This window comes from Hypanus sabinus, chromosome 5 (assembly GCF_030144855.1).
Source record: "Hypanus sabinus isolate sHypSab1 chromosome 5, sHypSab1.hap1, whole genome shotgun sequence".
Classification (NCBI taxonomy): domain Eukaryota; kingdom Metazoa; phylum Chordata; class Chondrichthyes; order Myliobatiformes; family Dasyatidae; genus Hypanus; species Hypanus sabinus.
In genome coordinates, this window is record NC_082710.1 from 87,743,312 (window position 1) to 87,769,702 (window position 26,391).

General features: G+C 40.9%; 1 protein-coding gene across 1 annotated transcript in view; it reads right to left on the bottom strand.

The window, feature by feature from the left end:
* The window catches only part of LOC132394766 (contactin-associated protein-like 5), a 1,222,641-nt gene that overhangs the window by 215,345 nt on the left and 980,905 nt on the right, over positions 1 to 26,391 (bottom strand). Inside the window, exon 19 of the mRNA XM_059971174.1 lies at positions 21,688 to 21,912. Coding sequence (XP_059827157.1) covers positions 21,688 to 21,912 — 225 coding nt within the window. The remainder of the gene's footprint in view (positions 1 to 21,687; positions 21,913 to 26,391) is intronic.

Consider the following 26,391-nt stretch of genomic DNA (forward strand, 5'->3'; position numbering starts at 1 on the left):
TACCTGCAAGGAACTGGAAGTCAGGGATACAGTTGGCTTCATATATGTAGTCTGATAATAAATTTACTTTGAACTTTGTACTTTGACTTGCAACCACCCCTGCTCAAGCACATGCAAAAAGGATTTCCACTTCGCTGATTTTTGTTCACAGTTTGTGAACCTGCACACTGGAAAATGTAATTTTGTTGTTAACTTACTTTAATAGATGAAAAATAGATCAACTGGAGAACAGGAATAGGACTTTTACCCCAACTAGAGTTATTAAGTCGCACAGTACCAAAACATGCCCTTCAGCTCAGCATGTCCATGCCAGACTATAAACTGTTGTTCCATGGGAATAGTTCGATGCACTTTTTATATTGTTGTACTGAAATACTCCTGTGGCAGAGTGAGTGTAGTTGCTAATACTAAGGAGAAATGCTTCGGATGCTGAAAGGTCTGAGGGTAAACAAGTCACCTGGACCAGATGGACCACATCTCAGGTTCTGAGAGAGGTAGCTGAAGAGATTGTGGAGGCTTTTCATGAATCACAGGATCTGGAATGGTTTCAGAGGACTGGAAATTGCAAATGTCACTCCACTCTTCAAGAAGGGAGTAAAGCGGAAGAAAGGAAACTATAGACCAGTTAGTCTGATCTCAGAGGTTGGGAAGATGCTGGAGTCATTTATTCAGAATGAGGATTCAGGGTACTTGGAAGCACAAGGTCAGCAAAGTCCACACACTTGATGGGCCAAATAGCTTCATTCTGTTCCTATGTCATATGTTCTTATGGTCTACATTCTTTCTGCTTTACAATAGAGTCTATGTTTATAATAACCTATATTTTTCCTTATGGTACCAATGAAATCAGTTAACAGCAAACCTGATCCGTCTCCTCTCAACAACATGAGTTTCCTTTGGAAATACCTTGCTAGTCCATTTAAAACACTAATTCCTCTTACAATTGAACTCTTCCACTATTGGTTAACCACACTATAGTTTCTATTCAATTTGTGACTAAATCTATTTCATACTCAAGATCCCTTCAACTTTATTTTTAATTAGTAAGACACTGATCACTGATCACATCATTATTCATTGATGGGGCCATTGAACCATGGTAACATTCTGTGGGCTGTGGACAATACTTCAAAATGTACTTTCAAATATACCTCTATCGAGTTACTCTCACTGCAATCTGTAGCATGAAATTTCCCTCTAAGCAATGTACTTTTAAATCAACAATGATCTACAGATTTCAGGATCATCTCAAGGTCATGCCAGACCAGGTATTGCATCTTTAAGCAGACAAAGGTTCATTGCCATGGCCAGAAGCGAGGCAGGAGGGGTGGGGACTCCAAGCCTGGCTGAAACGCAGAGAGATGAGGCTCTACCCATCATCTTGCTAACAAATCTGCAGTTGCTGGAGAACAAAACTGAGGACCCAAGGGCAAGATTGCTGTATCGGAAGGAAATGAGGGACTGTTGTATTCTAAGTCTGAGTGTAAATTGAAAGTCTCCCAGCACATCAGATTCAGGGATCAAATCAAAAGGCTCCTTGATTTACTGAATGGACTGGACTGCTGATTCGGAAAAGGCAAAGGGTGGAGGTGTGTGTTTTGTGATAAACTCTTGGTGATGTTCCGATGTGGCGGTTTTGTCAAACTCATGTTCCCCATTTCTTGATTACAGAATGGTCAAATCTGTCCATTCTATTTAAATAGGGAGTTCTCTTCCATAATCCTCACCACAATTTACATACCACCAGTGGCCAACTGTAATCAAGCACTTCAGATACTACATGATGCTGATATCAAACAAGAAACAATCCATCCCGACACATTTCAAATCATAGTTGGGTCTTTGACCAAGCTTGTTTAGAAACATAGAAAACCTACAGCACAATACAGGCCTATCAGCCTAAAAAGCTGTGCCGAACATATACCTACCTTAGAAATTACTAGGCTTACTTATAGCCCTCTATTTTACTAAGCTCCATGTACTTATATAAAAGCCTCTTAAAAGACACTATCGTATCCACCTCCACCACCGTTGTCGGCAGCCCATTCCATGCACACACCACTATCTGACTAAAAAACTTAACCTGATGTCTCCTCTGTACCTACTCCCCAGCACCTTAAACCTGTGTCCTCCTATGGCAACCATTTTGCTCTGGGAAAAAGCCTCTGACTATCCACACAATCAATGCTTCTCACCATCTTATACACTTCTATCAGGTCACCTCCCATCCTCCTTCACTCTAAGGAGAAAAGGACAAGTTCACTCAACCTATTCTCATAAGGCATGCTCCCCAATCCAGGCAACATCCTTGTAAATCTCCTCTGCACCCTTTCTATGGCTTCCACATCCTTTCTGTAGTGAGGTGACCAGAACTAAGCACAGTACTCCAAGTGGGGTCTGACCAGGGTCCTATATAGCTGCAACATTACCTTTTGGTTCCTAATCTCAATTCCACAGAGAAAGCCCTGCCCAATTACCATAAGCATATAACCTTAGCACCAAAAGTCCCAATGTACTAGACCACTGTTATACTAAGATAAGGAATGCCAACCATTCCATGCCCAGAACGCACTTCAGTAAATCGGATCACTTGGCTGTCCTTCTCCTACCTACATACAGGCAGAGGCTAAGGAGCAAAGCTCCAGAGATGAGGACAATGGAGAGGCGGTCGCGGGAGGCAGAGGAGCGACTACAGGATTGCTTCGAGTCAGTTGGCTGGGCTCACCTGTGGATCTGAAGGAATACACCATGGTTATAATGGAATTTATTAGGACACTCATAGATGGGAGCGTCTCTTCAAAATAATTCAGCGTCATCCCCTACCAGAACCATGAAATTCACAATCTGCTGGGGGCAAAATCAGAGGCATTCATGTCTGATGACTAAGAAAGTTACGAGAGGTCCAGGTATGATCTCCAGAAAGCCAACTCACAGGCAAAGCGGCAATTTCAGACCAAACAAATCAACAAAGGATACTTGATAGTCGTTGCTGGGCCAGAATACTAACACCCCTATAAAGTTAAATCAAGTGACATATGAGACAGTAGGGCTCTGCTTTCAGATGAGATCAATGTCTTCTATGCTCACTTCGATTGTCAAGGCATGGAGGAACCATCATGACTTCCACATCCCCGATGATCCTATGATATCAGCCTCTGAGGCCAACATGTGAGCAGCTTTCAGGAGGGTGAACCCATAAACAGTATCTGACTGGTGAGTTCACTGACATCTTTAACTTCTCCCTTCACAACCTGTCTCAAGCAGGCTTCAATTATACATGTCCTTGATATTTATTGGTTATTGGTTTATAATTATGAAAAAAATAGAAACATAGAAAACCTACAGCACAATACAGGCCCTTTGGCCCACAATGCTGTGCTGAACATGTACTTACTTTAGATATTACCTAGGGTTACCCATAGCCCTCTATTTTTTTAGGCTCCATGTACCTATCTAGGAGTCTCTTAAAAGTCTCTATCTTATCCGCCTCAACCACCATCACTGGCAGCCCATTCCATGCACTCACCACTCTCTATGTAAAAAAAAATACCCCTAACACCTCCTCTGTACCTACTTCCAAGCACCTTAAAACTGTGTCCTCTCTTGCTAGCCATTTCAGCCCTGGGAAAAAGCCTCTGACTATCTACACGATCAACGCCTCTCATTATCTTGTACACCTCTGTCAGGCCACCTCTCATCCTTTATTTTATCTCTCTTTCTCTCATCCCTTATTTTTGTATTTGCACAGTTTGCTGTCTTCTGCACTCTGGTTGAACATCCAAACTTAGTGGCCTTTCACTGATTGTATTATGGTTATTATTATTCGATAGATATATTGTGAATGTCCAGAAGAAAATGAATCTCAGGTTTGTATATAGTGTCATATATGTATTTTGATAATAAATTTACTTTGAACTTTGAACATCCAATCAGGAATATCAGAATTCTAGCAAACCTCTACAGGTGCCTTGCTGAAAGTATCCTGACTATAATATCATGGCCATTTCTAACGTGCACAAATACAAAAGGCCTCACAGAGTAGTGGCCTCAACCCAGTCCATCACAAGTACAGCATACACCACCATTGACAGCAGCTATGGGAGATTCTGGCTCAAGAAGGGTGACATCTGTCATAACATGAAGGATCCCACCGACCCTGCTCATGGACTGTTTGTTCACTCCCATCAGGGAAGAGGCTACATAGAATCCATGCCAGGACCACCAGAATCATGAACAGTTACTTCCCCCAAGCAGTGAGGCTGATCACCTCCTCCACCTATTCACCCACACCACCACCACTACTTCATCATTTCCTGTCAATCACCTTATGTACAGATGTTCTTCTGCCTGGTGTTGCTTTATGTATATAGCATCAGTCTATGTATATAGCTAATCTATTTATATTTATTGTTTTTATGCTCATTGTGTTTTTTTCTGCTGCACCTGATTTGAATAATTTCATTTTCCTTTAACATGTGCACTGAAGAATGAGAATAAAGAATCTTGAATCTGTTATTAAGGAATCCCACCATTTGGGTCATGACCTCATCTCACTGTGACTGTCAGGCAGGAGGTACAGAAGTACAGAAGTCCCATACCATTGGGTGCAGTAACAGCTACGTTCCTACAACTATTTGCTTCTGGAACTGACATGCACACCCTAATCCTAACTCAGCAAAGGAACACCATGCCATGGGCTTGTCTCTGATTGTAGGCTTCTTCTGCACTAATGCCTCACTTCTTGCAGTCTTTTGTTTCTTCATTACCTTGTATAATTTATATATAGTTTGTGTTCTGTGAATTGCTACCTGAATCTACAAGCCCATGATGCTGCTGCAAGCAAGTTTTTCATTGTGCTTCCATCTTACCATTCTTGCGCATACGACAATGAACTCAACTTGACAGCACTAAAGAATAAAGCTTGTCTACATTGCTCCATTGCACAGTTCCAGGGCAGTGAAAGTGAGGGTTCAATAAAACCCATTGAAAAACCATGGGTAGAGGGTCAGTAGAAAACAGATTAGACTTTTAATAAACACAAGGGATTCTGCAGATGCCGTAAATCGTGAGGAACACACACAAATGCTGGAGGAACTCGGCAAGTCAGGCAGTGTCTAATAATGGGAATCATTAACAGTCAATGCTTCAGGCCGAGATACTTCATCAGAATGGGAAAAGAAGGTGGTAGAAGCCAGAATAAGAAGGTGGTAGGGGTTTGAGGAAGACAAGTTGGCATGGGTTGGGTGAAGCCAGGTGGACAGAAGTTGGGTGGGTGGGGGAGAGGCATGGTGAGAAGCTTTGAGGGGATTGGTGGAAGGGGGATGAATAAAGAATCTACTGGGAGAGGACAATGGGCCATGGAAAAAAGGGAAGCAGACACAAAGGGTTGAATGGTCCAATTCTGCTCTATGTCTTATGGAAGGAGAAGCGGATCCACAGGGAGTTGATAGGATGTGAAGAGAAGGGAATGGATAAGGAATGGAAAAGGAGAGATAGAGGGAGGAGGGAGAAATTACCAGAAAAATTGATATTCAAACCATCATATTGGAGGATAGACAAATGTTTTATGAGCTGTTGCTCCTCTAAACTGAATTTGCTCCCGTCAAGGCAGTAGAGAAGGCCATGGACAGATAAAGGTCCTTCTACACTGTCCTATTTTGCATATAAAATGTTAAAAGAAACCTTTAGCAGTTCAACCAGAGAATCACTTCAGTTTGTTTCAGCTATTAGTTGATACCAAATGTTGAATATTTTTGGCACCTGTGTTTGTAGAGAGTGTCACCTGCTGCAAAAAAAAAATGTGTTAAGTGAGACACTTTGGCAAAGATATGCATTTTAATTATTATTTGGTAAAGTTTTATCCATAAATATTTTAGTAGTCAACTTAGCATAATTGGAATTTTTAGTCACTCAGAAAAGGTGACAGTACCAATGCCTATTTATTGCCAGAAGCTTTTCTCTAGGTATGCACCATAATTTCTGTAGTAAGGAAACACTACACAGGCAGAAAAAATTAATTGGCAACTCCTCAAGTGGTTAAGACTCTGTAAACATCATTCATTCTGAAATATTTGTTTCTGAGTTTTGACAACAAGCAGAAATAGGTAAGACTTGAAGAGTTCCCACGGTGGCACTATATTAGTGGACACTTAACAGCTTTAGGATATGGTCTCATTTCAATTTCTCAGGCCTGAACAGGCAGGCATCTCTTTACTTTCCACCCAGTTAACAGAAGTCACCTGCCACACGTTTCCAACTCATCACCTGCAGCCTATTTAAACCCAGCTCTCATCCTCAGCCCTTCTTCACCCATCAAACCAGCCAGACTCAACCAGATGCTCCTAGCCCTCAGTTACCTTGTTGGGTTAAGCATCTGTTTTGTGGCCCCCGATGGCTTGTTATTTTGCAGTTTATTATTAAAGTTATCGCTCACTATTAAATCATCTCTGCTGTTCTGTGTATGGGTCAAGCCTCCTCTACATTTCCTGACACAAACAGCCTAGCGAGAATAAACACAGCTGGAGGTTGCAATTACCTGTCACAAATGAGTGATTCTAATCATGCATATCACAGCAATGATGCCAGTATGTTACCGGGCCAATGACAAGAGATTCTGCAGCTGTTGGATGACTTGAGCAACACACACAAAATGCTAGAGGATCTCAGCAAGTCAGCAAGCATCTACAAGAAGGGAAATAAAGATTCAATGTTTGGGCTAAAAGTCTATGTTCCATTTAGTAAATGTTTGTTTGTTCATTATATGCAATGTCATATGATGTGGGAGATTCTGGTCTTTCCATGACCATGATGGCTCCTGGTAATTTTTTCTGCAGAAGTGGTTTGCCATTGCCTTCTTCTGGGCAGTGGCTTTACAAGATGGGTGATTCTAGCCATTGTCAATACTCTTCAGAGATTGTCTTCCTGGCATCAGTGGTCAGATAACCAGGACCTGTAATATGTACCAGCTGCTCATACGATATTCCACCACCTGCTCCCATGGCTTCACATGACCCTGATCGGGAGGGGAGTGGGGGTGCTACACCTTGCCCAAGGGTGACCTACAGACTAGCAGAAGGAAGGCACACCCTATACCTGCTTTGGTAGAGACATATCTCCACTCTGCCACCCAATTAGTAAATGACAGCTTCAATTATCAAACAGAATTTAGGTGGCGAGTCATCAAAGTCAAACATATAAGATGCAAAAAAATATTGAGATCATTATCTATTCATTGGTGAGTCATTACTGACAAGGACAGATTTATTGCCCATTTTTCAAAAAGAAATATTATTGATCCAAGGGTGGTACTTCACCATTCTTAGAATTTGGATTTTAACAAAGTGTCAGTGGAACAACAAGGGTACTTTTGCGAGTCAGGTAATTGTATGACAGGTTAGAGAGAATACTTGGTCATATGAGGACAAGCTGAACGAGCTAGGGATGTTCTCTTTGGAGCGAAGGAGGAATGAGAGGTGACTTGATAGAAGTGTACAAGATGTTAAGAGGCATAGATCAGGTGCTAGCCAATGACTTTTTTTTAGTGCGGAAATAGCAAATACCTGGGACATAACGTTCCAGTGATTGGAAAAAAATATAGTGGGGGGGGGGATGTAAAAACTAAATTTGTACATGGAGTTGTGGATGCCTGCCAAGGGTAGAGGCAGATACATCAGCGACATTTTAGAACCTCTTAAATGGGCTAATGAGTGATTGATAAGTGGAGGGCTATGGAGGAGGGAAGAATTAGACAGATTTTAGAGCAGGTTAAAATGTTGGCACTGTGCTCTATTGTTCGACATTCTTTGTTCTAGAACTTGCAAGTTGCACACTGCATTTTTATTAATTTATTATTCATTTACAGAACCCAGATGCCATTACCAAGACCAGCGTTTATTGCCCAACCCGACATACCTTTGAGAAAATAGTGGTGAGCCACTTCCTTGGAGCGCGTCATTCCTTCTGGTGAGGAGAGTGGAACTATTCAAGATCCATGATTGTTTAATGTCATTTGCAGTACACAAGTGTAAAGGAAAACAAAACATAATTGTTTCTCCAGATCCGATGCAGCACACAAGAAAACACAATAAGTTAAAGGACACACTAATAAAAAGGAACAGAACAAATCTTGTATAAATACCTAAGGTAGTTTAAATACATAGTATATTTCTATGTCCATAACGTGACACAAGACATAAGGTGTCTCTGACAGGAAATTATAAAACAGTGGTAGTGGTGGGGTGGAGATGTTGTTTATTATCACAGCTTGTGGAAACTAACTGTCTTTGAGTCTGATGGTCCTAACATGGTAAAACCATAAGGATTTAGTCACAACAATGTTGAAGGAATGGCAATAAATTTCAAAAATTTAGGTACGTAAATTTAGGTAATAGGATGGTATGTGACTTGGAGCGAATTCTACAATGGCAGTGTTCCTACTGTCACTGTCCTTCCTTGAGGAAGGTACCATGATGTTTGGAAATGATGTTAAGTAACTGGTGCATTTTGTAAATGTCCATGCTGCAATTATTCTGCACTGGTGCTAGAAGGAATGAATCTTATGGTGGGGGATGGGTTGCAAGAAAAGTGTCTGTTCTGGTGTTTCTTGGAGAAACAAGTGATTATTGCCCTCAACAGCGTCATAAAGTCATAGAGAAATACAGCACAGGAACTTTGGCCCATCTGGTCCATGCCGAAACCATTCAAACTGCCTACTCCCATCAACCCACACCAGGATCACAGCTCTTCATGCCCATCGTCCATGTACCTATAAACCTTCTCTTAAATGTTGAAATTGAGCTCACATGCACCACTTGTGCTGGCAGCTCATTCCAGATTCTCACAATCCTCTGAGTGAAGAAGTTTCTCCTTATGTTCCTGTAGCATTAGTGCCCCCAATTTACCCCCATTTTTCTAGGGTGAACTGCCATTGCCCCGTCAACGGTGCAATATTTTGGTGTAAATATGATGTAATGCCCCTCTAGTACACGCTCGCAATACAAATATCAGACAATACACCAAAGGCGAGTAAATAATTACAACTTCATAATTATTTCTTAGTGATGGGTCAGTAGAAACAGATAACCTAAAGGTGCCAAATCAGTAAGTTAATTAATTTGTGAATATAATATTTTAATACGTTGGAGCTTCAGCCACCATCTGAACTGCCGACGTCCAGTATCCGCCGGCCTGGAACCACTGTCCGCTCCTCACACCTCTGTCCTCCCCGAGAAAGACCACAAACTCCTGCTCAGCTCACACATACAAGATAGCATAACAATTCTCCATTGGTTAGTTCCCCCCTTATCTGCAGTTATAACCCAAACATTCCAGCTACAGAAATCCATTACAGCATTAGGTAACATTACTGAGAAGCCATTTTGTTAGCCTGACCAGTTAACACCACAGTTAATGGCACTGAGAGCTCTATATTCCTATTGAACTTTTCACCTTTCACCCTTAACACATGACCACTATTTATAATCACACCAAACCTCAGTGAAAAAAAGCTGCTTGCATTTACCCTATCTATACCCCTCATAATTTTGTATACCTCTATCAAATCTCCTTTCATTCTTTGATGTGGTAAAGAATACAGTCCTAACATATTCAATCTTTTCTTACAACTCAGGTCCTTCTTGTATGTTTTCTCTGTTTTCTACCTTATTTACGTCTTTCCTCTACGTCGGTGACCAAAACTGCACACAATACTCCAAATTAGGTCTTACCAATGTCTTATACATCCATCTCCTGTACTCAATACATTAATTTATGAAAGCCAATGTGCCAAAAGCTTTCTTTATGACCCTATCTACTGTGACATCATTTTCAACAGATTTTGGACCTGTATTCCCAAATCCCTTTGTTCCACCACATGCCTCAGTGCCCTATCGTTCAGTGTAAAACCTACCCTGGTTGGTCCTACCAAAGTGCAATATCTTACACTGGTCTGCATTAAATTCCATCTGTGCAGATCTCTTTGTAAGCCCTGATAGTCTTCCTTGCTGTCCATGACACCCCAATCTTGGTGTCATCCACAAATTTGCAGATCCAGTTAACCACATTATCATCCAGATCATTGATATAGATGAGTGCCAATCCCAGTGTCAATCCCTGTAGCACTCCTCTAGTCACAGGCCTCCAGTCAGAGGCAACTATCGACAACCACTCTCTAGCTTTTCTCACAAATGCAATGTCTAATCCAATTTACTACCTCATCTTGAATGCTGAGCGACTAAACCTTCTTGATAAACCTCCCATGCAGGACCTCATCAAATGCCTTAAAGTCCATGTAGACAATATCCACTGTCTTGCCTTCATCTACTTTACTTGAAAACACTGTAAGATTGGTTAGAGATACCATTGGTTAGACCTACCATGCATGCTGGCTTTTCTTAATCAGACCCTGTCTATCCAAATATTTATATATATCTGGTCCCTTAGAATAGCTTCCAATAACTTTCCCACAACTGACATCAAACTCACCTGCCTATAATCTCCTGGATCATGCTTAGAGCCTTTTTTTAAGCAGCACAACAACATTGGCTATCCTCCAATCTTCTGATTCCTCTCCTGTCACTCAGGGTGATTTAATTATCAATGCTAGGCCCCTGGCAACTTCTGCACCTGCCTTTCGTAGGGTCTGAGGGAACACCTTGTCAGGCCCTGGGAATCTATCCAGCCTGATTTGCCTCAGAATAGTAAACACCTCCTCCTCTGCACCCTGTGCAGGGTCGATGAAGTTGATGCTGCTTTGCCTCACTTCTATAGACTCTGTGTCAATCTCATGAGTAAATACAGATGCAAAAAATTTACTTAAGATCTCCCCCATCTCTTTTGGCTCCACTGATGGATTACTATTCTGATTTTACAGAGGGCCAAATTTGACCCTTGCAATCCTTTTGGTCTTAAAATATCTGTAGAATCCCTTCGGATTCTCCTTTATCTTGCCTGCTGGAGCAGTGATCCAAACATGTCCTTTGGGGATGGGAGGGGAAACAGAAGTCATCAGGGGGGGAGGGGCTTTCAAAATCCTTAGGAGAGGAGAGGGCCAGTAAGCAGCAGCCTAACTTGAGGCATGAGACCTGACCGAGCCTGTCAACTTACTTCCATCATCAACATCCGACATGTAATTTTTCATTTTATCCTCATTAATGATGGACAAATATGTATGGCACAATATCCATTAGTCTGAAAGAGGTGAAGCCTTGAATTCTAATCCTGCCTAGAAACAGAAACTACAGAAGGTGCGCCAATACAATGTTATATACCTGGAGTATGGTTTTATTCTGTTCCTGTCAGGTCAGCAACACCTCTTGTGTCCTTTTGGTTATACTGTACTGTCTAATGAAGGCAAGAAGTCATCAAGATTGTAGGAAGACTTCCATAAAAGACAACCTGAGAAGGCTACTTATGGTATTACTCAGTTCCTGAAGATGAAAGAAGTATTTGAGAAGCGTTGTGCGCAGAAGTCATTTGCCAAGAAAGCTAGAACTGACCATGATAGTGATCTCATTGCTCCTTATAACATTTCCAAAATGAAAGCAAAGTGTGGAAAATCTCATACAATTGGTGAAAGATTAATAATGCCTGCTGTATCAGATGTTCTTAAAATAGATACCAGTATTTTAAAATCAATTTATTTGAATAAAAGCTGAGTAGCTCATCATATTGATGAAATGAGTGAAGACACTGAGTATCAACTATGCACTGAGCTACAAAAAATCAGAATTTGAGGTGCAACTGGATGAATCAACTGTGCGAGACAATGAGGCATTGCTAATGGCATACGTACATTTTATGTACAATTTATCAAAAATGGAAAAGTTTATTAAGAGATTCTCTCCCGTAAAAAAAATTAAAACAAGTATCAATACAGAATCAATCTACAACAAGGCTCAAAATTAGGATAAATGTATTCCGATTAGGAACATGATTTCTTGTACAACAGATGGAGCACCATATATGACAGGCTGCCATGCTGGTTTAGTGGCATTTATGTAAAAAGAAATTCCAAGTCTGTTTGCAATCCATTATGTAATCTATCATCAACATCTCGCAGCCAGAAACCTCAGCCAATGGCGTTTTTCAAGCATGACTCTTGTAATATTTGCTACCAACAAAATTAAAGCTCATCCATTAAATAGCAGAATATTTCACCAATTATACCAAGATAACAATGAAGTGTTTGAACACTTAGTTCTTCACACTGAACTGGGTTGGTTCTCAAAAGGCCACCGCTTAAAACATTCCTTTGATCTTTTTGATACTGTGGTTGAATTTTTGCTCAAAGTCAACTAGAGCTTGGGAAACAAGATTGAACTTCTACTGGAGATGTGGCATACCTATCTGATCTGTATGAGAAAATGAACATTCCAAATATGAAACTGCAGGATGAGAATTTCAATTTAATCCAGGCATAAAGTACAGTGTCTACTTTTATTGGAAAGTTTGAAATATATAAGCAAAACATTGGGAGAAGAATGTTCTCAGTTTCCCTGCATGAAAAGTATGGCTCACTCTTTCACAGATGGTGATTTGTAAAAGTACTGCTTACACTGTAATATGTCCCATGAGCATGATGTAATTGTCCCATGATGCCGGGGTGATGGCATATTCCTGCTGGTATAAAAGGGAGACAATAATTTGATGCATAGTTGTTTTATTGGGAGTCACAGTCAGTGGTTATGTAATCGTAGAAGGAGAGCCAGAGTGAAGAGATACCAGCTTCATGCGAACCCGGAGAATAAGGTAGGAATCTGTGTGTATCGAAGTAATTGACATGAAGTGTGACACGCACTTTTGGTTAACCCTTGCATGGTCTTGGGTGTGTATTGATCACCTCCGGCGAAATGTCAGTTACTTTGAGAAATCTTATTCTTCAGGAGTTTCGGATAAGGCAGTAAGCAGCTGGGATCTGCGTCAGCAGTTTTGTCTTTCTTCAAGCATCGATCAAAAGCTGGTTCAGGAAGTCTCTCCTCTCGATTATTTCATAAATCACTTGGACTTATTAAACTACCACTTTAAGACCGTGCTTGAATAAGCTCTGTTAAGAATTATCTCTAAGTTCGACTGTAGAACTATAGACGCATAACACTGTTAACTTCCATTTAAGTTAGTTGTTTGTTTACTCCTCGATGTTTTTGAGTAGAGGTTAATAAATATCATTGTTTATTTATAAAAACCCGACTCAATTTCATATCTATCTCTGCTGGTTGTGTAACAAAACTGGAGGCTTGTCCGGGATTTTGAATAGAGTTAGAGCTTATTGATTGTTTAATTAGTGATCTGATTGGGAAGGGGAAAGTACCTAGTTCCTTTTGTTTGATTGGTTTGTGAGAGAATATCAGCAACAATGGATATTAGGGAATTTCTGGTATTGCCATCTCCTGAGGTATTAGCAAAAGTGAAAAAGGCTGAGGTGCTGGAAATTGCTAGACAGTTGGAGCTTGCAGAGATAAAGCCGGCTATGTCAAAGCCAGTAATTCAGAGGAAAATTGCTGAGCGCTATGTGTCTAAGAGGTCTTTGATAAGAAGGTGTTAGAGAAGTTTCCTGTGAGTAAAGAGGAGACCCAGTTACGACTGAAACAAATGAGTTTAGAGGATAAAGAAAGACACAGGCAGTTTGACGCCAGAGAAGCAGCTAAACAGAGGGAAGAAGCTGAGAAGTAGAGGCAGTTTGAGTTACAGATGCAGCAAATGAGGTCCAAGAATCAGGCTTCTGGTTCAAGGAAACCATTTATTGCTAGCCAGGAAGTTAAATTGGTTCCTCCATTTAATGAGACAGAAGTTGATAAATACTTCCAGCATTTTGAAAAAATTGCTCAGAGTTCCAACTGGCCGAAAGATAGATGGCCAATCCTTATACAAAGTGTAATTAAAAGTAAAGCGCAACAAGTTTGTATGGCTTTATCCGTAGAACAGGCAGCTGATTATGATGTTGTGAAGCAACTTGTACTTAAGGCTTATGAGCTCGTTCAGGAAGCTTATAGACTAAGGTTTAGAAATCTAAAGAAATCTATGAACCAGACCTATGTGGAATTCGCCTATGACAAATCTGTGTATTTTCAGAGATAGTGCACATCCAAAAATGTGGATGATGATTTTGACAACTTGAAAGAGTTGGTTTTGATTGAGGAATTTAAAAGTTGTGTCCCTAATAACTTAAAGGCATATTTGGATGAAAAGGATACTGCCACGTAGCGGGAGTCTGCTAACTTAGCAGATGAGTATGCTCTAACCCACAAAAGTAAGGTTACTCTGAGTAAAACTTTCCAAAGGAGTAATATGAATAGTTGGGGTAAACCAAGAAATTAAATCGGAAGCTAGTGATAAAAGTAAAGATGAAGGGAAGCCAGTAAAGGAAAAACACTTTGATCCTATTTGTCACTATTGTAGGAAATCTGGTCATGTTATGGCTAACTGTTTCTGTTTGAAGAAGAGAGAAAAGAAGGCAGTTCCAGATGCCTGTGTGCAACACTTCGAAAAACCCATAAACTTGCAGGGTTTGGGACATACAAAGGAAGCTCTGTTGAGATCTGACCCAGTTAGGAAGGGATTCGATCCTTTTATGTCAGAGGGATTTGTTTCCATAAAGGAAGGGTCCACTCAAGTATCAGTAAAAGTTCTTCAAGATACTGGGGTTTCTCAGTCTCTTATGTTAGTTAGTGTTCTAGAGTTTAGTGATGAGACTGGCACTGGTGAAGTGAATCTTATACGTGGTATTGAGGGTAACCTTATGTCTGTACCTCTGCACAATGTAGTTTTACAGTCAGGGTTAGTTTTGGGAAATGTTAAAATTGGACTATGACCCCATTTACCAGCGTATGGTGTTTCTTTATTGTTAGGGAATAACCTAGCAGGTGGTAAAGTTGTTCCTACAGTGTAGCTAACAACTAAGCCAATTATTGATGATCCAAAGATGGATTCTAACATGTATCCCTCCTGTGTAATAACCCGCACCATAGCCAAAAGATCTGCCAAGGCAGATAATTCTGTGCAGCATGGGTCTGATACCCATGACAGCTCAAATTGGGATTCAGATTTTGATGATTTGTCAGGGACTTTCCTACCTTCCGTGTTTGACCAAGATCCTAGTTGTAAGGCTGACCATACTGACTTGTCTTGTCTAGGAAGGAAATTATAGTGGAGCAGAGTAGAGATCCTGAAGTTGCCAACTTGAGAGAGAACGCTCTTCCAGATAGTGAAATTGAGGAAGTACCTGTATTATTTAAATAGTGTGGTGTTAATTAGGAAGTGGAGACCACCTGAGATTCTAGCAAGTGAGGAATGGGCAGTTGTTCACCAGGTAGTAATTCCTAAAGTATATAGGAATGAGAATTTAACTTTGGCTCATAGTGTGCCCTTGGGTGGCCATCTGGGTGTGAAGAAGACCGCAAACAAGGTTTATAAACACTTCTACCGGCCTGGTTTGGGAAAAGTTGTGGCAACATTTTGCCGAACTTGTCACACTTGTCAGGTTGTGAGAAAACCTAATCAAGTCACACCAGTGTCCCCATTGCAACCTATTTCTGTATTTGGTGAACCGTTTTCAAAAGTAGATTGTGTTGGCCCATTGCCAAAGACTAAAGCTGGCCATCAGTATTTGCTGACAATCATGTGCACAGCATCTAGGTTTCCAGAAGCAATCCCTCTCAGGAATATAAAAGCTAAAACTGTGACAAAGGTTCTCATAAGATTCTTTACCTTATTTGTGTTGCCTTAAGAAATCCAGTCTGATCAAGGAAGTAATTTTATGTCTAGATTATTCTAGCAGGTAGTTTATAAACTGGGAGCCAAACAGATTATATCATCTTCATGCCATCCAAAATCACAAAGGGCCTTAGAAAGGTTCCATTCTACCCTCAAAACCACGATTGGGATGTCTTGTGTTGAAAATGAGAAGGATTGGGATGAGGGAGTTCATTTGATTTTGTTTGCAGGAAGGGAGTCAGTGCAGGAATCCCTAAGCTTTAGTCCCTTTGAACTTGTGTTTGGGCACAGAGTCTGAGGACCTTTGGCATTGTTAGAAGAACAGTGAGTTAAGAAAGAACTACATAGTAATTTGTTGGATTGTGTCTTAAAATTTAAGGGAAGATTACAAAAAGCTTGCTGCTTACCAAGGCAAAATTTAAAATCTGCTCAGGAAAGAAGGAGAACTTGGAATGACAAAGAAGCTAGAATGAGGTCACTTAAGCTGGGAGATAAGGTGTTGGTTCTCTTGCCTGTGCAAACGAACCCTTTTCATGCTAAATTTCATGGTCCTTACGAGATTATATCTAAAGTTAATAATGTGGACTATGTGGTAAAACTATCAGATTGACAAAGGTCAAAGCAGCTTTGTCATGTAAACATGCTAAAACTATATTAGGAAAAACAGTCTGCCTCTATGACTGTAGAGTAGAGGTTAATAAATATCGTTGTTCATTTATAAAAACCTGACTCAATTTCATATCTATCGCTGCTGGTTGCGTAACACATGTTTCCTGTGGTGGGAGGGGACAGCCTCAGATTAGAGGGACGTCCATTTAAAACAGAGATGAAAGTGGTGAATTTGTGGAATTTTAGTCCCTCAGGCAGCTGTGGAGGCCGAGTCTTAGGTAAGTTTAATGTGGAGGTCGATAGATTCTGGATTAGCCAGGGCACGAAGGGATACGGGGAGAAGGCAGGAGATCGGAGCTGAGAGGAAAACGGATCAGCCATGATGAAATAGCAGAGCAGACTCAATGGGCCAAATGGCCTAATTCTGTTCCTAGATCTTGTGGTCTTATAGAGTTTTACCAGAATACTGCCTGGATGGGAGAGCAAGCTTGGGCTTTTCTGTTTGGAGCAAAGGAGGATGAGAGGTGACTTGATAGAGGTGTACAAGATGATCAGAGGCATAGATAGAGTAAGGAGCCAGCACCTTAATCCCAGGGCAGCAGAGCCTATCTGGAGGGGGCATCATTTTAAGGTGATTGGAGGGATGTCAGAGATAGGTTTTATTTTACACTTAGTGTGGTAGTTGTTTGGAACGCCCTGTCAGGGTTGGTGGAGTAGAGTCACATACATTAGGGATATTTAAGAGACTTTGGTGAAGGTACATGGGGAAAGAAAAATGGAGGGTTATGGGGAAGGGAATGGTTTGACTGATGTTAAGAGTAGTTGAAAAGTTTGACACAACATTGTGGGCCTGTACTGTGCTCAAATGTTCTATGTTCTATGTATGTATGAATACTTTTATTAGATTTACGGCACTTGAGAATTTGTAAAACATTACACGAGATGTTAAAGAGTCTATTAAATAAACACACAAATATGCACAAAATAGAGTGATATTGGCCATGTTTAGGCAGAAGGGATTAGATTAGTTAGGCATTTAATAACTAGTTTAATTAGTTTTGACACACATTATGAGCTGAAGGGTTTGATCTTGTGTTGTACTGTTCTGCACTATTACATGGAATGCGCTGCCAGAGATAGTGCTAGAGGCAAGAACATTTAAGAAACTTTTAGATAGGTACTGGGATGATAGAAAATTGGAGGGTTTTGTTGGATGGAAGGGTTAGAGTAATCTTGGACGGGGTTAAAGGCTGGCACAACATCGAAGGCTGAAGGGCTTGTTCTGTGCAGTATTGATCTAATATGTATTTACATTTAGTGTCTTTGTTAATGACAACTGGTATTTGTCAAGTTTGAGAGACAAATGATATTGGAATTTGCATGTGATTTATTGCATCACACTAATATATAGTTGGCATAACTCTTCAGTACCAGAAAAGGGTTTATTATATATGGTCGGGCGTTGTAGAAGCAATTAATTGAGTTTATTGGAATCAGAAGTGCATGCTGTCAAATTGTTAAGCCTAATTTATTTTGTAGTGTCATTGAGAGGATTAGAAAAGGAACAGCTTCATGTTTAGTTAAATTTAGAGTTGGTGATTGAGGATATGGATTTTGTTAACAGCTAGCTATTTGCCTGACTTTATATACAAACAGTTATTTAAGAAAAATAATTTAATATATGCATATTGTTGTTGCAGTCATGGGTTTATTACACATTTTTTCATTAGGGGGAATCAAAGACAAAGAATATATCCTGTGGGTAATCTCTCTTGATATTTTATGTATTTCCATGAGGATATTAATTTAGTTCCAATTAGTGTCCAATTATGGACACATCAACACACTCACCAGGAACTAGATTGAAACTCCTTCATGCTGATTTCACTGCAAGCACTTTAAAAAGGCTCAAGGCAATTTGTTCATTCCTAAAGATTGATCTAGTTTCAATCAAAATACTGTGTTCCAACACATTTTACTATCCACCTACACTCAAATAAAGCTTCCCAAAAAGGTACTTGGTAAAATAATGGACAAGTGGGGTCTTGGAAGAACCTGTCAGTAACGAAGGAAAAGCATTCATTAGCCACGATCAGTATGAATACCAATGGACATTGTTATGCACAAGAAGTAAAATACCTCTCTCAGTGGGCACTTCATTTGGTAAATGATTGGAATCCTGTGCGGTCGTTTGCTGCTGTAGCCCATCCACTTCGAGGTATGTGTTGTGCACTCAGTGATGCTCTTCTGCACACAACTGTTGTAACACATGGTTATCTGAGTGAGTGTCACCTTCCTGTCAGTTTGAACCAGTCTGGCCATTCTCATCTGACCTCTCTCATTAACCAGGCATTTTCACCCACAGAACTGCCACTCACTGGATTTTTTTTTCTTATTATTCTCTGTAAACCCTAGAGAATGTTGTACATGAAAATCCCAGGAGGTCAGCAGTTTCTGAGATACAAAACACCTCACTTTCAACGTGGCACCTATCAGTCTGAATCTTTACCCCTCACTGTGGATTCTGCCTGGCTAACTGAGTTTTGCATCCCTTGCTTGTATTTAGTGACAAAGTTAGAGCGAGTGGAAGTGGAAATAATTAAGTGATTTTACAACAGAGTAGTAAAGCCCTCCATATCATTGAGCACATCTACAAGGAGTGCTGCCACAGGAAAGCAGCATATATCATCAAGGACCCCACCATCCAGGCCATGCCCTCTTCTTGCTGCTGCTATTAGGAAGGAGATACAAGAGCCTCAGGATCCACACCAAAAGGTTCAGGAACAGTGAAAAAACCCTCAACCATCAGGCTTTTGAACCAGAGGGGATAATTACACTTCACCCACCCTATCACCAAACTATTCCCACAAACTATGAACTCATTTTCAAGGAATTCTCATCACAAGTTCTCAATATTTATTGCTTATTTATGTATTTATTAATATCAATATTATTTCTTTTTTTCTTTTTGTATTTGCACAGGGTGCTGTCTTTTACACATTATCTGTCAGTCCTTTGAGTGTGACCTTTCAATAATTCTATTCTGTTTCTTGTATTTACTGTGAATGCCTGCATGAAAATGTATGTCAAGGTCGTAAATGGTGACATATTTGTACTTTGATAATGAATTTACTTTGATCTTTCACCTAAATATGGTCCTGATTTGGTTGCGTGAAGTCTGCACATTCCCCCTGTTTCCAGGTGTGGCAGCTTCCTTCTGCAGTCTTCAGATGTGTTTCAACAGCTAACTGGCTACAGCAAATTTCCTCAAATCAGAATCAGGTTGATTATCACTAACATACAGTATGGCATGAAATATTTATGTTTTTTGGCAGCAATACACTGTATTATTTAAAATTACTATAGATTAAAATAAAAATATATGAAAAATAAATAAATAGTGCAAAAGAGAGGAAAATAGTGAGGTAGTATTCATAGATTCATAAAATGTTCAGGAATGTGATGGTGGAGAGGAAAACTGTTCCTAAAATGTTATGTAACACCCGCTCAACAGACTGGTATCTGTCTAGGGGAAGAACTCCAGCCACTCTGCAACCCCGCCTCCCGTATACACAGGTGCTGTGGAAAACAAGTTAATGCAGCGACGCACACGCAATACCAAACTCACACCAGATACCGCTATAGAATATATTTTAAAGATTTTACTAGAACTAAAAGGTTACTAACAATACAATATATATGAAGGAAAATAAAATAAAAAGGCACCAAAACTTATCAGAGCTCAGTCAGTTTAGTGCACATCGTTGGAGCTCAACCATCGAACCACTTGACCCCTCGTCGCTTTCCGCCGACCTCCACATCCTCGCACATGGGACCACCCTGGTGGTCGACTGAGCAATGCAGCGCAGTCCATCTTCCTCAAAGTCCTTTTCCCGACTCCTCCGAAAAGACCGCGAAACCCCCCCAGCTCCCAGCCACAAGACAAAATAACATATCCCCGTTGGTTAACAAATGAATACAATCCCGATATCAGCAAGTCTGAAGCTAAACAACTGTGAGAGAAAGCACTTAAAATAACAAAGACAGATTACTACACTTATCAAAACAAAGAAGCCATTTTGATTAACATACATAGTACATTGTATAGCTATGTGTGTCTCTTTAGAAACCACACCCCCCCCCCCCCCATTTCCTCGCTGATGATTGTAATGAGAAGATGGCATGCTCAGGATGGCAAGGGTCATTCATCCTTGGGGCATCACCTTTTGAAGATATCCTCAATGATGAGGAAACAAACGCCCAAGGAGGAACTGAGTGAGTCTACAAGCCTTTTGTGATTCTGTGCTCCTGAGTCTTCATACCAGACGATGGTGTAAACAGATGGATTGGTCTCCATGGTACATTGTAGGAAGTTATCAATCTTTGTGACGTACCAAATTTCCTCAAACTCCTAATGAAGTATAGCCATGGGGCAAGTCCTCTTTGCTATTGTACCAAACTGTGGATGTGGCAAAAGTATTGAGAGGGAATGGATGAGAGTGTGAAAGAGTAAGTTGTGTGACTACAGGAAAATTAAAGGGAGAATAGCTCTGAGAGAATTGCTGTGCTGTGAGACAGCACAGCCTGATGGCTGAATGGTCTCCTTCTACGTTGGAACATAGAACATAGACCTACAGCAGAGAACAGGCCCTATGGCCCACAATGTTGTGCCAAGCCAATTAAATTAGTAATTAAATGGCCAACTGAACTAATCTCTTCTCCCTACACAATGTCCAATTCCTTTCATTTTCCTCACATTCATGTGCCTATCAAAATGTTTCTTCAAAGTTCATTATGCAATGCCTCCACCACCACTCCAGGCACCCACCACTCTCTGTGTAAAAAAAACTTACCCTTCACATCTCCTTTGAAATGACCCCCTCTCATCTTAAATGCATGCCCTCTAGTATAAGACATTTCAACCCTGGGAACAGGTTACTGTCCTGTCTATTCTGTCTATGTCTGACATATTCTTATGGACTATCAGATCTCCCCCTCAGCCTCCACCACTCCAGAGAAAACAACCCAAATTTGTCTAGCCTTTCAATATAGCACTGGCCCTCTAATTCAGGCATCAACCTGGCAAACCTCTTCTGCACTCTCTCTAAAACCTCAACATCCTACCTATACTGGGGCGACTAGGCCTGCATACAATATTTCAGATGCAGCCTAACAGAGTTTTGTAAAGCCAGAACATAATTTCTTGGCTTCTAAACTCAATGTCTCAACTAATAAAGTACAAGTGTTACAGGTAATAAAGTACATCAGCACATTAATCAAAAAAAAATTTGTTTAAGGAAGCAATAAATATATTTGTCACTTGATGACTGACATAACCAAATGGAGATTTCCTTCAGTGTTATTACCTACCATTACTGGACAGAACCACTGCCATATATTCCTGATAATAGGAGTCCACGTAAAGCAGTATGCTGGGGATGTGCGTTGTCCGGAAGCTGAAAGCAATCTTCTCCCTTGAAAGAGTCAGGTCAGAGTAGATGGCAGACAAATGGATGCTAGTATTCCGGGTAATTCCATACGATTCATGGAAGTTGTAGATCACTGACGTCCCAGCCTCCAGGAGGGCAGAAACCTCTGAGAAAAGGAAAAGGAAGCATTGTCAACAGAGATTTAAAGGTCATTCATGGGCTGAAGGAATTCAGTAAATGTAAGAGGAAAAACAAACTCAAGAGATTATACAGATGCTTGGAATTTTGAGAAACACACACAAAGGGTTCAGAGAAGATTCACTAGAATGATTCCGGGAATGAGGGGGTTAACATATGAGGAATGTTTGACCGCTCTTGGACTGTACTCCCTGGAGTTTAGAAGAACGAGGGGGGACCTCACAGACACATTTCAAATGTTGAAAGGCATGGACAGAGTGGATGTGGCAGTTGTTTCCCTATGGTAGGGGAGTCTAGTACGAGAGGACATGACTTGAGGATTGAAGGGCGCCCATTCAGAAGAGCGATGCCAAAAAAAAATTTTAGCCAGAGGGTGGTGAATCTATGGAATTTGTTGCCACGGGCGGCAGTGAAGGCCAAGCCATTGGGTGTATTTAAGGCAGAGATTAATAGGTATCTGAGTAGTCAGGACATCAAAGGTTATGGTGAGAAGGTAGGGAAATGGAACTAAAGGGGAGATTGGATCAGCTCATGATGAAATGGTGGAGCAGACTCAATGGGCCGGATGGCCGACTTCTTCTCTTTTGTCTTATGGTCTAAAATGTTGGAGGGACTCAACAAGACAGGCAGCATCTATGGAGAGGAATCAGCAATGGACGTTTTGGGCCAAGACCCTTCATGACAGTCGGAGAGGAAGAAGCCAGAATAAGAAGAGAGGGGCAGGGGAAGGAGTACAAGCTAGCAGGTGAGTAATGTATGGGATGAGTTGGTGGGGGGGGGGGGTGTGTATGAAATGAGAAGCTGGGAGGTGATAAGTGGAAAAGGTAAAGGGATGAAAAAGAAGGAATTTGATACAAGTTAACAGAGGAACATGGGAGAAAGGAGAACCACCAGAGGGAGGTGAAGGGCAGGTGAGAAGAAAAGGGGTAAAAGAGAAGCCAACATAGGGAATGGAAAAAGAAAGATACGTGAGGAGGAATAACGATTGGAGGCTAGAGAAATTCATGTTCATGCCATAGAGTTGGAAGCTTCTCAAATGGAATATGAGACGTCACTCCTCCTGTCTGAGTGTGGCCTCAGTGTGGCAGAGGAGGAGGTTATGGAGCAACATGTTTGAATGGGAATGGGAAACTGAATTGAAATGCTGGCCTTTACAAAACCCCGCCTTTTGTGGCAGATGGAGCAAAGAGCTGATGAAATAAATTAATTTATAAACACCTTTATGTGCCAATTAACACAAAGAATTCAGAATAAAAACACTGACCTATCCTTTTGTTTCAGCTAAAGGCAGCAATTTATTTCATTTCAAACTATTCATACAACCCCATTCAAATGCTAAAACTGCCAGCCATCCCTGTTGTAAATCTGAGGGGTCAGATGCAAAGTGCTTCCAGATTTTATTTACCTGTAATACATATCTAATCATATTCTCCATAGATAATTGTAGAAATACAAAAGCATAGGAGTTGTATCAAACATTATTGTGTTATTAGGATCACAAGAGACTGCAGATGCTGGAATCTGGAGCAACAAGCAATCTGCTGGAGGAATTTAACGTGCTAAGCAGCATCTGTGTAAAAAATGCAATTGACAATGTTTTGGATTGGAATGCTGCATCAAGACTAAGAGGGGAGATGGGCAGTACTGTACACAAAAGAAAAAGGAAGTGATAAGAAATGAGTCTTTGGTGATCGGAATTGGTTTATTATTGTCATGTGCAAAGGTACAGTGAAAAGCTTGTCTTCCATTCTGTTTATAGACCATATCACTATACAGTTCATTGAGGTAGAATAAGGGAAAACAATAACAAGTGTAAAAGCTATAAAGAAAAATCAGTGCAAGTGAACAATAAGGTGTAAGATCCTGATGAGTTTGAATGTGAGGATATTGTACAAGAAGTTATCTCCTTTGGCTCAAGAGCCTGATGATTGAGGCATAATAATTGTTCTTGAATCTGGTAGTGTGGGTCCAAAGGTTCCTATACCTCCTTCCTGATGGTAGTAGTGAGAAGAGAGCACGACCTGGTTGGTGGGGGTCCTTGATGAATGGTGCTTTCCTGCGACAACGTTCCATATTCATGTGTTCAATGGTGAAGGGCCTCAGACGGATCCAATACATGACAAGAATCTGCATCAGAGAGCATTTAATCCATACCTCCACATCAGACGTCTTTGGACTGTGGGAGGAAAAGGGGGCACCCAGGGAAACTCATGCATTTTACGGGGAAGATGTACAGCCTCCTTACCGATGATGTCAGAATTGAACTCTGAACTCCATCACCCTGAGCTACAGAAATTTAACATGTCCCCTTTGACCCTCACCAATTGACGCACCATAGAAATCAACCTATCTGGATGCATCATGGCTTGGAGTAGTAATTGCTCTGACCATGACTGCAAGAAGCTGCAGAATATTTGACATAGTCCATCATGGCAAGCAGCCTCTACTTCATGGATATTGTCTTCATTACTGCTGAGGTAAAGCAGACAGTACAACCAAAGATCTGACCGCACTCCCTCTTTTCCTCCCTCACATCAGGTAGAAGGTATCAAAACCTGAAAGCACGTATCACCAGGCTCAACTTCTATCCAGCTGGCTATACTTAAAGAGCAGGTTGATAGTTTTCTTGATTAGTAAGGGTATCAAATGCTATGGAGAGAAGGCAGGAGAATGGAGTTGAGAGGGATAATAAACCAGCTATGATAGAATGCTGGAACAGACTTGATGGCCTAAATGACCTGTTTATATTCCTATATCTTATGTTTTATAGTTGTAAGACTATTGGCTCATTCCCTAGTATAAGATGCACAATTGACCTGACAATTTACCTCATAATGGCCTGCATCTTTCCTACCACCTGCCCTGCTCTTTTGCTGCAGTTAAGCTCTTTATTCTGCCCCCCCCCCCATTTAAATTGTACTGCATCAATGCAATGCTGTAATAAATTAATCTGTAGGGACTACATGTAAGACATGTTTTTCACAGTACCTCGGTAAATGTGACAATAAAAAACAATTTATAAATTTATATTACTAGCTGGGTGTCAGGGTGGAGGTACTGTATGTCTCTATCAAAGGAGTTGTAAGGCATTCCTTCCCTCCTCCAACCAGCAGGTCACCCTTGGGCAAGGAGTAGCACTGGCTTAGCCACCCCTCCCCCCCAATGATCAGGGTCATGTGAAGCCAAAGGAGCAGGAGGTGGATGATCATATGGTCATATGAACAGCTGGAGCACATGATAAGTCCTGATTATGTGACCACTGACACCAGGCAGACAATCTCAAAAGTGTATTGATAATGGCTAGGATCTCCCATCTTGTAAAGATACTGCCTAGAAGAAAACAATGGCAAACTACATCTGTAGAAAAATTTATCAAGAATAATCATGGTCATGACCATGATCACCCACATCATATGACACAGCACATAATAATGATGATGGTAATTAAAATCTTGTCTTCTTGACTGAAATTCACTCTAATGACCAACAACTTAGGATGAATTTCCACAAAAACTAACAGGTTAATTTCAATTATTACAGTTGAACAGGTTATAGGAGAGGCCTACATTTCATAAGTATTTCAAAGACTATGAAACATTGTGTGGTACAGATGAAAGGGCTTGGCCTGACACATTAGCTCTTTATTCCTCTCCATAGATGTTGTTGAGTTCCTCCAGCATTTTTAAGCCTCCTAGTATCAAAGGGGTGCAGGCAGCTTGCAATAAATTGAGGAACAACAAGGCCACTAGGCCTGTTGGAAGGTGGCACTGAACTTTTAAGTCATGTTCATGACCTGATTGACAAGATATGGAACCAGGAGAAGATTCCAGCCGAATTCAGGGATGCTCTTGTCTTCAAACAGGATGACAAAGCTAACTGCAGAAATTACAGAGGCATCTCCCACCTCTCTACAACTCCCCAAATTTTATGTGACCAGGTTTCATCTCTGGCAGAAGATCTCCAACCTGAGTGTGGCTTCCATCCGGCCGGAGGAACACCTGACATGATTTTTACAGCACGTCAATTGCAGGAGAAAGATTGAAAACAAAATTTCCCACCTTTCATGGCCATCATAGACATTACAAAAGCATTTGACTCAGTAAATCATCCTGCCCTTTGGCAGGTACTGTCCAATATTAGAGGCTTGGACAAATACCTCAAGATCTTGCAGGTCTTACATATTGATATGAGTGCAACAGTTATTAGCAACAGAGGCTCTGAAACAGCACCTTTTAAGGTTGAGACCAGGTGTGCATCATTGCCCTAACTCTGTTTGTCATTTTCATTTGAACCGCTCTTCATCTCACAGACCAAGACCTCCCACAAGGAGTCCAGATTCTCAACAGGACTGATGGGAGGGCTCTTTACCCATAACAGGTTCAAGGCAAAGAGCAAGGTATCAACTACCTCCAACATGCAGATGGCAACTCTATCATAGCTCACTCTG